General features: G+C 47.0%; 1 protein-coding gene across 2 annotated transcripts in view; it reads left to right on the top strand.

Annotated features, from left to right (window-relative positions):
• LOC143833108 (uncharacterized) overlaps positions 1–12,123 on the top strand; it is a 31,902-nt gene extending 19,779 nt beyond the window's left edge. For both annotated transcript variants that reach the window (XM_077328526.1, XM_077328516.1), the window contains exons 7-12: positions 2,776–2,865; positions 4,433–4,522; positions 5,289–5,411; positions 6,613–6,744; positions 9,064–9,180; positions 9,791–12,123. In XM_077328526.1, the coding sequence (XP_077184641.1) occupies positions 2,776–2,865; positions 4,433–4,522; positions 5,289–5,411; positions 6,613–6,744; positions 9,064–9,180; positions 9,791–9,904 (666 nt within the window). In that variant the 3' untranslated portion in view covers positions 9,905–12,123. The remainder of the gene's footprint in view (positions 1–2,775; positions 2,866–4,432; positions 4,523–5,288; positions 5,412–6,612; positions 6,745–9,063; positions 9,181–9,790) is intronic.
• The last annotated feature ends 280 nt before the right edge of the window (positions 12,124–12,403 follow it).

The raw sequence follows: 12,403 nt of genomic DNA, 5'->3' as shown, positions 1-12,403 counted from the left end.
TGTAGCAAAGCAGTATTCCCTGATTGGCCAGGGCATCAGTTCAAAGTCTTCCTGGTTCCTGGTTTCAAGGCTTGTCTTAAACTGACTGCACTCCAGAATCCTTAACTTCTCTCAGCAGAGATTTGCCTCTTGTTTTTCCCCCCTCCCCTGCTCTCCAATTCTCCCCTGCCCCACCCCCAATTCAAGAAAAGAGAGAGGCTCCTGCTGCACTTGACTCCCTCTCCCCCCCTTCAGAGCTTCCCCAATCAAGTGCAGAACACTTTCTATTTCAATTGGAGGGGCCCGGATACAGAAAGACCTGAGTTCAAATTGATCTGAATTCAGCAGGATCCACAACGAAATAAACAGAGTAAGTGCAGAATCAGCCCAGGTGTAGCTAAGAGGGACAGACAGGATCCCTGCAGGCAAACATCCAGGCTCTGGGACCAAAGGAGCACAGGTCTGATCTTGCTGGGGGGTTGTGGGTTGGGTGGGTATGGTTAGCAGGAGGGATGCCCTCAGCTTGTGAGAATATATTTGTGACCAACAAGGTGACCTGACAAAACCAGTGGGCACAGAGAGGGACTGGACCACAGCATGTGCTCAGAAGAGATCTTTGAAAAGCAGCCCTGCATGCACTGAGGGTAGAAGTAGGCATAAAGGAGAGCCACAACTTTTTTCGGTGTGGGGCTGGGATATGAGTGAACTTTCCAGGACGGTGACTGTATACCAAGCAGAGAAGAAACAAGAGAGTTGTGATTAATACTCCCCTCTCTAGGTTACAGTGGATGAGCGATGGGGTTGTGAGTGTCCTGCATAGTGCAGGGGGTTGGACTAGAGGACCCAGGAGGTCCCTTCCAACTCTGTTATTCTATGATTGAAATCTCCAGATATTTTGCTGCATGGCCTTCTGTGTTTGTGGCGGCCCAGGCTGTATTTCCCAACCCAGAGCTGGGAATCCTATTAACACTAGAAGGATTTTTTGTCTGACCAGGCAGACAATTAATAGCTTCCTGCACTGGCCGGTGAGGGTGGGTGGGCTGCAATTGGGATTCACAAATACAAAAGGGAAAAGATCCAGATCAAGCTGGTCTGTTGTTGTTCTTTTGTTTGTTTCTGCAAATTTAGGTGCATTAAAATCTCCTCCCAGCCCTTTTCATTTTATGCTGAACAGCTGGCCCATTAAGGCTACAACCCTGTGCACGTTCACTGAAATCAGTAAACATGTGTCTAAGATCCATCAGGCTGCAGACTGGAAGAGATTTCCATTTTTTATGTCAGCAGTTTAACAATTGTGCTCATATGAAATACATTCCAGGTTTCAACGTCAACAAGCGTGCAGTGAAAAAGCAAATAAATCCCAAAGTGGAAGCAGACGTCTTCCCTTCCCTGCCTCATATACCTCCCTCTCCTTGAACATCCCTGGAATCTGGCCTCCCCAAACAATTGTCCAGCATGGCCAGAGTGACTTTAGAGGAGGTACTGGGAATGGAAGAGCCAGGTGGCTCCACCCTATGGCTGCACCTGAGGCCTGAGGTTCCCAACCTCAAGATGGGGCCTGCAGAATCCCAACTGATCTCAAACGTCAGCTCCCTTGGAGGAAATGGCAGCTTCAGCGGGCGGATGGGCTCCACGTCACTCTCCACTGAGCTCTCTGCCTTCCCCACCCCAAATTCTGGTTTGTGTTGGTGTAGTGCAGCCTTTCCCAACCTTTTTAGAAAACCCTGAAACATTCTTCAGGCTTCGAGAAACCCCAGAAGTGACATCAGCAGGCCACACCTTCCTGTCACACCCCCGGAAGTCACATGTCACCAAAACTGACATCACCCAGACACTCCCATCAGTAGCGACATCACCAGGCCAGTAAGGATTTATTTGGACAGAGTCCCTCCCCTTCCCATGCCCTCCAGGCCCATCATTGGCCATTTTGGGAGGGGAGGAAGGAGACTGATGTGACGATATGTGGTCATATCACCCAATATTTTTTCTACATTTAAAATATATAAAAAAATAATTAACTCCTACTCGATTGGAGAAATCCTTCCAGGGCTGTCAGGAAACCCTGGTTGAGAAAGCCTGGTGTGGCGGTTAAGAGCCGTAGCCTCTAAGAACCAGATTTTCTTCCCCACTCCTCTACATGCAGCCCGCTGGGTGACCTTGGGCCACTCCCAGTTCTCTTAGAGCTCTCTCAGCCTCACTTACCTCACTAGGTCCCTGTTGTGGGGAAAGGTGATTGTAAGCCATCTTGAGACTCCTTAAGGATGATCTTGAAAAAAACAGGGAGTATCTCCATCTTGGTTTAGTGGTTAACAGTGGTGGCTTCTAATTTGGAGAGCCAGGTTCGATTCCCCACTCCTCAACCAGCTGGGTGACCTTGGGCTAGTCACAGTCCTGTTAGAGCTGTTCTCACAGAGCAGTTTCTCTCTGAGGTCTCTCAGCCTCACCTACCTGACAGGGTGTCTGTTGTGGGGAGAGGAAGGGAGGGTGATTGTAAGGATGATCTTGAGAAAAACAGGGAGTATCTCCATCTTTGGAAACTTTTTAACATTGGCTGGATAGCCATCTGACGGAGAGGCTGATTCTGTGAAGGTTCATACGGGTGGCAGGTGACAGTGGATGAGCGATAGGGTTGTGAGTGTCCTTCATGTGCAGAGGGTTGGACTAGATGACCCAGGAAGTCCCTTCTATGATTCTATAAATACCAACTCTCCAGGCTCTGCCACGAAATCTCCAAGAGTTTCCCAAATTGTTGCTGGCAACCTCCAGCCTGCTTGATCCTCTCCAATCTCCCTCTAGGAGCTGTTGTCCATGCTGGCATTGAAGCCGGGTCTGAAAGTGTTGGATGTTGGCTGTGGTCTTGGCGGAAGTGATTTCTACATGGCAAAGGTATTTCTGCATGGGCCAGTGGAAGCTTGCCCTCACACTCCCAGATATATCCCTGATCCCTTTCTTTTTTGGGCACAGCTCCTGATCCCAGGTTTGGCAACCTCCAGGTGGGGCCTGGAGGTGTCCTAGAATCACAACACACCTCCAGATGACAGAAGTCAATCCCATTGAAGAAAATAGCTGCTCTGGAGGGTGGACTCTGTGGCACAGTGCAGGGGGTTGGACTAGATGACCCATGAGGTCCCTTCCAACTCTATGATTCTATGCATCATATCCAACTATCCTGTCCCCAATCCCCACTTTCCACAGGCTCCATCCCCCAAATGTGAAGGGACAGGACTAATATATATGTATTGATTTCCCAGCTCAGAGTTGACAACCCTACATGGGCTCTAACAATTGCTCTATCGCAATCCACGGCAACTCCCTGCTACAGAAAGCTGTCTCAGCTGAAATCTGCCGCCATGGCTTATCGGGGCTTCTGTCACACATTTGTCCCACCCTTCTTCCAAGGAACTCAAGGCATCCTATTAGAGTCCAGGGACACCTTTAAGACCAACCAAGTCTTATTCAAGGTGTGAGCTTTCGCGGGCAGGCACACTGCCGTTAGCTGACATCTTTCCCTGAAGAAAGGCAAGGATCATAATCCTGGGAATGCCATTGGCCAGTGCATGGCCGGATCCCGTCTGCCGGGTCCAGTCAGTTCAAAGTGAAACGGACCAATAGCATGCACTGGCGGGAAGATCTTTTGTTCTGAATCTGTCTATAAGTTGGTTGCTTCAGTTCAGTTTTGCCTCTGGTCCCATCTTGTTGAGGTCACAATGAAGAACTGAAATGAACTCCCAGTGTCTTTGAATTTAACAGTGCCCCCATCCAATGTCTAGGCATGTTGAGTCACTTACTCAAACAGATAAGTGGAAGTGTTGCCAACCTCTAGGTGGGGCCTGGAGATCTCTCAGACATCAATTCCCCTGGAGAAAACACCTGCTTTGACAAGTGGCTGGGGACCCGATGGCCACTGGTTTAGTTGCCTTCTAAAACAAGATTAATTCATCATGGATGGATCCATCTACTGTTATTAGCCACCATGACTGAATAGAACCTCAAACGTCAGTACCTGCAGAGTACTGGTGCCAGGGGGCCACTATAGCAAGAAGAAGAAGAAGAGTTGGTTCTTATATACCGCTTTTCTCTACCTGAGGGAGTCGTAAAGGGGCTTCCAATCGCCTTCCCTTTCCTCTCCCCACAACAGACACCCTGTGGGGTGGGTGAGGCTGAGAGAGCGCTGATATCACTGCCCGGTCAGAGCAGTTTTCTCAGTGCTGTGGCGAGCCCAAGGTCACCCAGCTGGCTGCATGTGAGGGAGTGGGGAATCGAACCCGGCTGGCCAGATTAGAAGTCCGCACACCTAGCCACTACACCAAGCTGGCTCTCTGACTCCCATGCTCCTGCTTCTGGACCTCCTGGGGGACATCTTGGCCTGGGAACCTGTCTCAAAGAGGATGCTGACTTTGATGGGACTTCACTGTGCTGCAGCACAGCTACTCTTGTGCTTCTTTCTCCTCAGGAGTTTGGCATAGAGGTCTTGGGTCTGGACCTCTCGCACAACATGGTGGAGCTGGCGTTGGAGAGAGCCCAGGAGGAGACTGAATCCCTGGTACTGATGGGGGGGGGAGCAGAAGGTCTTAAGGAGAGATGGGGGGGGTGTTCCTGCAGAAAGGCCAGCACTTTGAAGCTGCTGGGTAGAAAATTGTGACATGAGGTCCTTAGCACAGGGGTAGTCAACCTGTGGTTCTCCAGATGTTCGTGGACTACAATTCCCATGAGCCCCTGCCAGCAAACACTGGCAGGGGCTCATGGGAATTGTAGTCTATCGACATCTGGAGGACACAGGTTGACTACCCCTGCCTTAGCAGACTGCCTGTCAAGAGAAATGAGTGGAGAAACTGAGGCAAGCATGGACGTCTTGTTGATGATGTTATAAACAACATGGCATTTTACAGATTAATATAACAGGTCCCTGCGCCCAAGGAGCTTGCAACTTATATTTTGACAATGGAGAAAAGAAAAAGAAAGTCAAGAAACTGAATGATAAAGGGATGCAGATAATCAAATGCGGTTTTCTGTAGATAGATTTGGGTTGGGTTTGAAGGCTGAAGAGTTAGGTCAAAGACTTTGTGATAAAGGTGGATTTGAAGGAGAGAATCGAGGTGGGGGGGGAGGGAATCCTTCAAGTGTTCTGGGGGAGAGCTCCAGGCCCAGAAGGCAGAAGGGGAGGGTCACAATTGCTGTTCACTTCAGTGTGACTTGTTGAATAGGACAAATTCCTAGGCAACCAGGGCACGCATTCCTTAGGGGGAGGGAACGCCATTTTGATTTCACACTTCAGGCCTTACAGTCTATAACCCCTGCTGCGGTTCTAGGTGCAATTCGAAGTTGGTGATGCTACCCGAAGGGTGTTTCCAGAGGGCTCCTTTGATGTTGTTTACAGCCGAGACACTATCTTGCATGTGGCAGACAAAAGTGCTCTGTTTCGGAGGTTCCTGGTAAGTGTCTCAAGTAGCCTTCACCTAGGATTGCCACTGGCTTGGATAAATTGTTTTTATTATTTTATTTTTTTAGGATTACCAGGTGTCCTCTCTTGGGCCAAATTGGTGAAGTGGTTAACAGTGGTGGCTTCTAATTTGGAGAGCTGGGTTCGATTCCCTACTCCTCAGCCAGCTGGGTAACCTTGGGCTAGTCACAGTCCTGTTAGAGCTGTTCTCACAGAGCAGTTTCTCTCGGAGCTCTCTCAGCCTCACCTACCTCACAGGGTGCCTGTTGTGGTAAGAGGAAAAGAAGATAATTGCAAGCTGCTTTGAGACTCTTTTGGGCAATGAAAAGCAGGATATAAAAATCGACACTTCTTTAAAAACTAGCTTGGAAGGTAGGAATATTCTCAGTAGCAATTATCACTGCTTAAATAGTCTGAGTATTCAAAATGAGATTTGTCATAGTGATCACTATTTAAAGTAGTTGGTTGGGAAATCTGTCCTCTTTTGCTTTTCAAAATATGGTAACCCGGATGTATTTATTTTATTTTACAACATTTATAGCCTGACTTTCTCCCTCAAAAAGGCCACCAAGGTTGCAGAATAAGTCAATACATATATATTAGTCCTGTCCCTTCAATATAGAATAGTAGAATAGAATAGAATAGAATAGAATAGAATAGTAATGGGTATATTTTCCTTAAGCTTTTCACGGAGGGTCCAATAATATCACTTGGTAACCCAAACCCTTGATAAATATCGTCCCATTAAGACTGCATTAAAAAGTTAGGAACAAAGTCTGAATCCAGTGGTGCCTTTAAGATCAGCACAATTCTATTCTGGGCATAAACTTTTGTGTAGACGCAGGGCATGCACATGAAAGCCATTTCTAGAATAAAACTTTGTTCTGCTACTTCAGACCAACAGGGCTACACCCACCTGAATTTTAAATGATCAGGCATTTTCCCCCCAGGTAGTTGGCAAACCTCCCCTCAGCCTGCCATTTACCCCTAAAGCCTTGTACAGTGCTGCCTCAGTCTACTCTAACACAGGGGTAGTCTACCTGTGGTCCTCCAGATGTTCATGGACTACAATTCCCATGAGCCCCTGCCAGCAAATGCTGGCAGGGGCTCATGGGAATTGTAGTCCATGAACATCTGGAGGACCACAGGTTGACTACCTCTGCTCTGACACATCTGTCTGTATGTCTCCCCAGCTGTGGTTGAAACCAGGTGGGCAGCTCCTCATCTCTGATTATTGCTGTGGGCCTCGCCCGTGGTCAGAAGTTTTCACCAAGTATGTCCAACAGAGGGGATACAGCCTGCTCATGCCTCAGGAATACGGCCAGGTATGGGATGGAACATGCATGCCTGTGGAGGTCAGCAGCAGGCCAAATTACTCCTCTCCCCCCATGTCTATCAAATGACCAAGCTATAAGTTCAGCCAAGTTATATGTATTTTACTCAATTGAAAGGCTCGCTGAGACTCAAAGTGGATAACAAAATATGCATTAAAAAAGCAATTGGAAAGCATAACATTGCAATGGACTCTGGGGAATGGTAGAGGACAGGAAGGCCTGGAGGATCATTGTCCATGGGGTCACGATGGGTCGGACATGACTTTGCACCTAACAACAACATTGCACTAGGTCTAAGATTGCAGAATTAGAAAATGGTGCAAACAAAAAACGTAGCCATGGCCTACTGTAAGCGGTGCAGAAAATGGGTTGAAAACCCAGAAGCGGCGATGGAAAATGCCGTCAAGTCATAGCCAACTTACAGCCATGATGTAGGGGGTTCAAGGCAAGGGACGTTCATAGATGATTTGCCATTGCCTGCCTTGTCACTCTGGCCTTCATTGATGGTCTCCCCTCCAAGTACTAACCAAGGCTGACCCTACTTAGCTTCCAACGTGTTGAGGTCAGGCTAGCCCAGGCAGTCACAAACACAGACAACCATGCAGTAAAATCAAGATGATAATACAATGGACACTTTAATAGTGCACAATTAATCAGGAAGAGCAACCATTTGGGGAGGGGCGGGGGGCAGTTTATTCTTACTCTTCAAAAGAAGGGGAAGTGAATTTGTTTCCTGAAGGAAAGGCCCCTGTCTCCAGATTTGGGATGCATGTGAGAAGGATTCCCCCTGCCTTATTCCTGTGGAGTCCCTGGAACACCCTTTTGGACTCCCGGAGGTCCTTCTGTGTGTGTCTGAAAGAGACTCTCTTACACGGCCTTTTTTTATTACTCCCAGAACCCCCACAGTCTACTGATGCAGGTTAAATTTACAGAGAAGGAATCCTTAGCCAGGATCTATGAATAGCCAGATAGCTGGTGTGGTGTGATGCTTTAGAGGTGTCGGGCCAGGTTATGGGAGATCACGGTCCAAAAGCAAAATGTCCCAACTACACATTACATTATCCTCCCTGGGTCCACACAACCACAGCATCATAGAGTTGGAAGGGGCCATATAGGCCATCTAGTCCAACCCCCTGATCAACGCAGGATCAGCCTAAAGCATCCATGACACGTGCATTATGACTTATGTGCTGGGAACTTTATTCCCAAGCAAAGGCTCATTTGGATTGGGACAAAAGTGATTAAGCCTCCCCCCTTCTCTATTTGTAATGACCCAGGGGGCTGCTATTTACCCCACTGGGGAAACTACATGCATTGGTGGACTATGCCTACGTTTCCCTAATGGGGGCAGAACCTATCAGTCTGTAGTTTGTTGGTGGAACTGGCAAGCTTTTGAGTTTTACAGAAATCTTCATCTGGCCTGAAAAAGAGTTCTATGCAATTCGAAAGCTTGTATAATATAATGATCTGGTAATAAAAGGCTTTTCTGTACTCTCATTTTCCTTGCTTATGTATTCCTGTAGCTTTGGAGGGTTTTTTCTGTTCTGCATGTGTTTTGTTTCCTCCAGTGGTTAGTTCAATATTACAGCTCTTTATGTCTGGCATGCATATTTTTATGCTGGACATAAAGGGCTTTTCCTCATTCTCATTTTCCTCGCTTTTAAGTTCCTGTTTGTTGGTTGGTTTCCTGATCTGCATGTGTTTTGTGCCCTCTAGAGATCAATTCCCTTTTTAAATTTTGCATAAAATCCTGCATTCTAAATCTGCAGGGAGATATGCCAGACATAAACCGATGCAATATTGAACTGATCCCTCAATGGTGCAAAACACATGCAGAATAAGAACACCTCCCACCTCCTGAAAGAAGAACATTCAAGCCAGGAAAATGAGAATATGGAAAAGTCCAAAGCAATGTGATATTGAATCGACCACAAGGGGGAGCCAAACATATGCAAAATAGAAAAATAAGCCCCAAAACAGCAGGAACACACAGGTGAGGAAAATGATAATGCAGAAAAGCCTGCAGATTTTGCATTTTAAATGGAACTGCCATTTCCTAAACTATTGTAGAAAAGACACTACAGGAGCTCAAGCATAGCAATAATTATCTTCAGAAAAAAGGAACCAGATTTCTCACTTTGCAGTGGCATTTCCCTGTAAAAAATTTTTTACCAAAATAAATTAAGGGGTAGAGGAAATGGCTGTAAAAGTAGGTTGCAGAGCCATGAGGCAGTTTTTGCAAAGGGGGTGGTCTGAGGTTCCTCTTTCACATCTCCTGCTAACACCCTTCTCCCTGCCCAATTGCCACAGGTGCTACAGAAAGTTGGATTCAAAAGTGTCCAGTCCTTGGACCACACAGAGCGGATGGTGTCAGCGCTAGCCCAAGAGCTGCAAGAACTGGAGAGAAGTCAGGAGAGTTTCATTCAGGTCAGCTTGGGGGGGGGGGGGGAAGGTGGGATAGGGATGAAGCTAGAGCACCCCTCTGTGGCACAGTCCCCACTCTCCCAATCTGGAAACTGCCATGAGCCCATACATCAAACAATTAAACCACTCTGGGCTGCAGTTTGCAAGTTATGGGTCGCTCGGCAGTTTTGCTGGGGCCAGATAAGGAAGAAGTTTGTCAGTGGTTGCCAGGCAACCAAGCACTCCTTCAACTGCCTCTCCTCTTAGATAGGAACCCAAAGCAAAGGAACGCAGATGTGAAGTAACTGTTCCCCAAATTATCAGAGTCATCTTTTGCTTTGAGGCAGGGGTAGTCAACCTGTGGCCCTCCAGATGTTCATGGACTACAATTCCCATGAGCCCCTGCCAGCAGGGGTTCATGGGAATTGTAGTCCATGAACATCTGAAGGGCCACAGGTTGACTACCCCTGCTTTGAGGTGTCTTTCTCTTCCACCTGGGGTAGGAATGGGGGCATTTTCCTTCATTTCCTCTACACTGCAGGGCCACTACAAAAATTGTTTTCCTGCTTTCTGGTAGGTAGTGTGAAAAATGCCTGTCTTTTCTTCCCGCACCCCCATCCCTCACACACTGCAGGAGTTCTCCAAGGACGAATTTGATGCCATGGCCTCTGGGTGGAGAGAAAAGCTGGAACGTTGTTCGGATGGGGACCAACGGTGGGGGGTTTTCTATGCAGTGAAGCCGGTGTAGCCAGGCCAGTGAGTCCCAGCCAGCTCCCAATCCTTCCCACCAGTCTAGCCTTTAATAGCAATTACAAATGGGTTTGCTCTTTTCTTTTTTCATCCTGCTGTTCTTGGGTCAGGTTTCAGGGCTGGATCCTAGGTACAGAGGCTTGGAAGATATGTGTGCCAAGTATGGGCTTGTGCTGGCCTTTAATGTGGCGGATTTGGCATTGATTGATTCCAAATGTCTCTGGAGAACCAGAATGCTTTCTTTCTTTCTGTAATTGTTCATTTCATATTATTTCATATTATTTCATATTCTTTCTTTCTTTCTTTCATATTCTTTCTTTCTTTCTTTCTTTCTTTCTTTCTTTCTTTCTTTCTTTCTTTCTTTCTTTCTTTCTTTCTTTCTTTCTTTCTTTCTTATGGCATTTTTCCATGTCTCTGAAGAAGGGTATTGTTTCCTGTCGAGTTTGCAGGGAAAAGAGGGAAGAAGAGGCTCTCTCCCAGGCAAACTGCCTCAGGTCTCCCAAAGGTGGCTCTTTTTTTCAAGCTTTTTGGTGGTTCCTCTCCCACTCTTATTGGCATTCAAAACAGTTCAGGAAAAAGGTGGGCAAACAGAGTTGCAGATTTATGGCTAGATCCCCATCTTGAATTTATAATACATCAATCTTCAGGCCTTTGCTGACTGGAATTCCAAATGTGTACTTTGGGTTCCAAAAACACCCTCAAGGGGTCTGATATGGAGAAGGGTCTGCTGTGCTGGGAAGAGCTTTTTAACTCTTCTCCCTGCTCCATTTTTCTCAATGGTGTATCCATCCCACCCTCACTGCTTTAAACCCAAGTGTGGGGGGGATTGGCATCTTCCCCACACCCAGCTAGGTTGTAAGGTAGCCTAGAGGGGGCATTTGAAAAGGGGAAAGAGTGAAATTCCTTTTGCTCCAGCTCTACAGCTCCCATTCATATGGGGCTTTCAGAGCTCTCCCCTGCAAAATCCCAGTTTCACTGGAATGTTGCGATCCTGTCAGCAGAGGGCAGCACCACCCCATCTGGTTTATAGCTTGGTTGTGCCCTGCCCTGCTAAAACGATGGCTAGAACCTCAGATCTCTGTTGCAATTTGGACAGTGTGTCCATGGCCTGACTAGAGTGCCTCATGGGCATTTTTAAACACGGTAGCATTCTATGTGGGGAAAAGCATAAACCTGCATATAGATGCTGTTGCTTTGATCACATTAGATATCTTGTAATTGACTGATTTGCACCTTTGATTTACATTTAACAGATTGGGAGGTTGTTTGTTGAGGTGGGGAGACCTTAGTGCAGCTTGATGCCACTGGCAGAAGATCCAAGCAAAACTCCCCAACTCACCTAATTTATAAGGGGCACAACCTGCAGAGAAATGCTCCAATTCAAGGTTGAATGATCCTAGGGGTGCCAGTCCACAGGTGGGACCTGGGGATCCCCCAGTTTTATAGCTCATCTCCAGGTGGCAGAGATCAGTTCCCCTGGAGAAAATGGTTGCTTTGGAGGGTGGACTCCATAGCATTGGACTCCATTGAGGTCCCTCCCTGCCCCAAATCCTGCCCATTCCTGTACCTGCAGAGTCTCCAGGTATTTCCCCAACCACAGCTAAAAATTACAATGACTAAAGCTTTTGTACTAGGGGCACATTACAAGAAAACAAGAATCACAAAAAACAAACAAACAAACACTAATGCTAGGAATAGTTGAAGGCAGCAAGAAAGGACCCAACATGAAATGGATGTGGACTCAATCAAGGAAGCCCTGGCCGGCCCTCGGTTTGCAAGACTTAAGCAAGGCTGTTAATGATGTGGCGTTTTAGAGGTCATTCATTCATAAGGTTAACATGGGTTGGAAGCTACTTGATAGCACTTCACACACACACACACACACACACACACACACACATGTCTGTGCTCTTGCACAATTCTTATCCACTTCCTGCTAGATTGGGACCAGGGAACCTGTTCTGAGGACCTCCTGCCCTTCTGTCTTGCATAGTGCCTCTGGCCTCCCATCACCTTGGCACAGGTAGGGCTGCTCTTGTGCACCGGCTTTTAAATTTAAAATAATATGAAATATAATTTTAATTTCTCCCATTAGGCAGCATTGCGGTATTGATGTGATGGGTTGTGAGATCCACTGGAGCAGAGGGGGGCAGTGCACAGCTTCCAGAAGACTGGCTAAATGTCTGATGGAATAAAATTGTGGGCAATTTTCTGCAATTCGGTTGTTGCTGTTCTGGCATGTGAGGTTACAGCAAAGGATTCAGGGTATGAGTGAATATTGTGCTTCTGAAAGCATTTAACTCTGATCTTCCTGGCTGGACAGGAGGCTTTGTTCCATCATGCTGATGAATCCCCTTCTGTTTACAAATGTCAGCATAGGTTTATCTCCAAAATGTTGTTCCTAGTTGGAGCCCCTTAGTGCTATAGTGTCAAGATGCCAGGACTATTACCTAGGATTAGAAGAGAAATAGTGCCCTGAATGGCCCAGGCCAGCCCA

The sequence above is a fragment of the Paroedura picta genome, chromosome 1 (assembly GCF_049243985.1).
Source record: "Paroedura picta isolate Pp20150507F chromosome 1, Ppicta_v3.0, whole genome shotgun sequence".
Taxonomy (NCBI): Eukaryota; Metazoa; Chordata; class Lepidosauria; order Squamata; family Gekkonidae; genus Paroedura; species Paroedura picta.
This window is presented reverse-complemented; position numbering and strand designations above follow the sequence as displayed.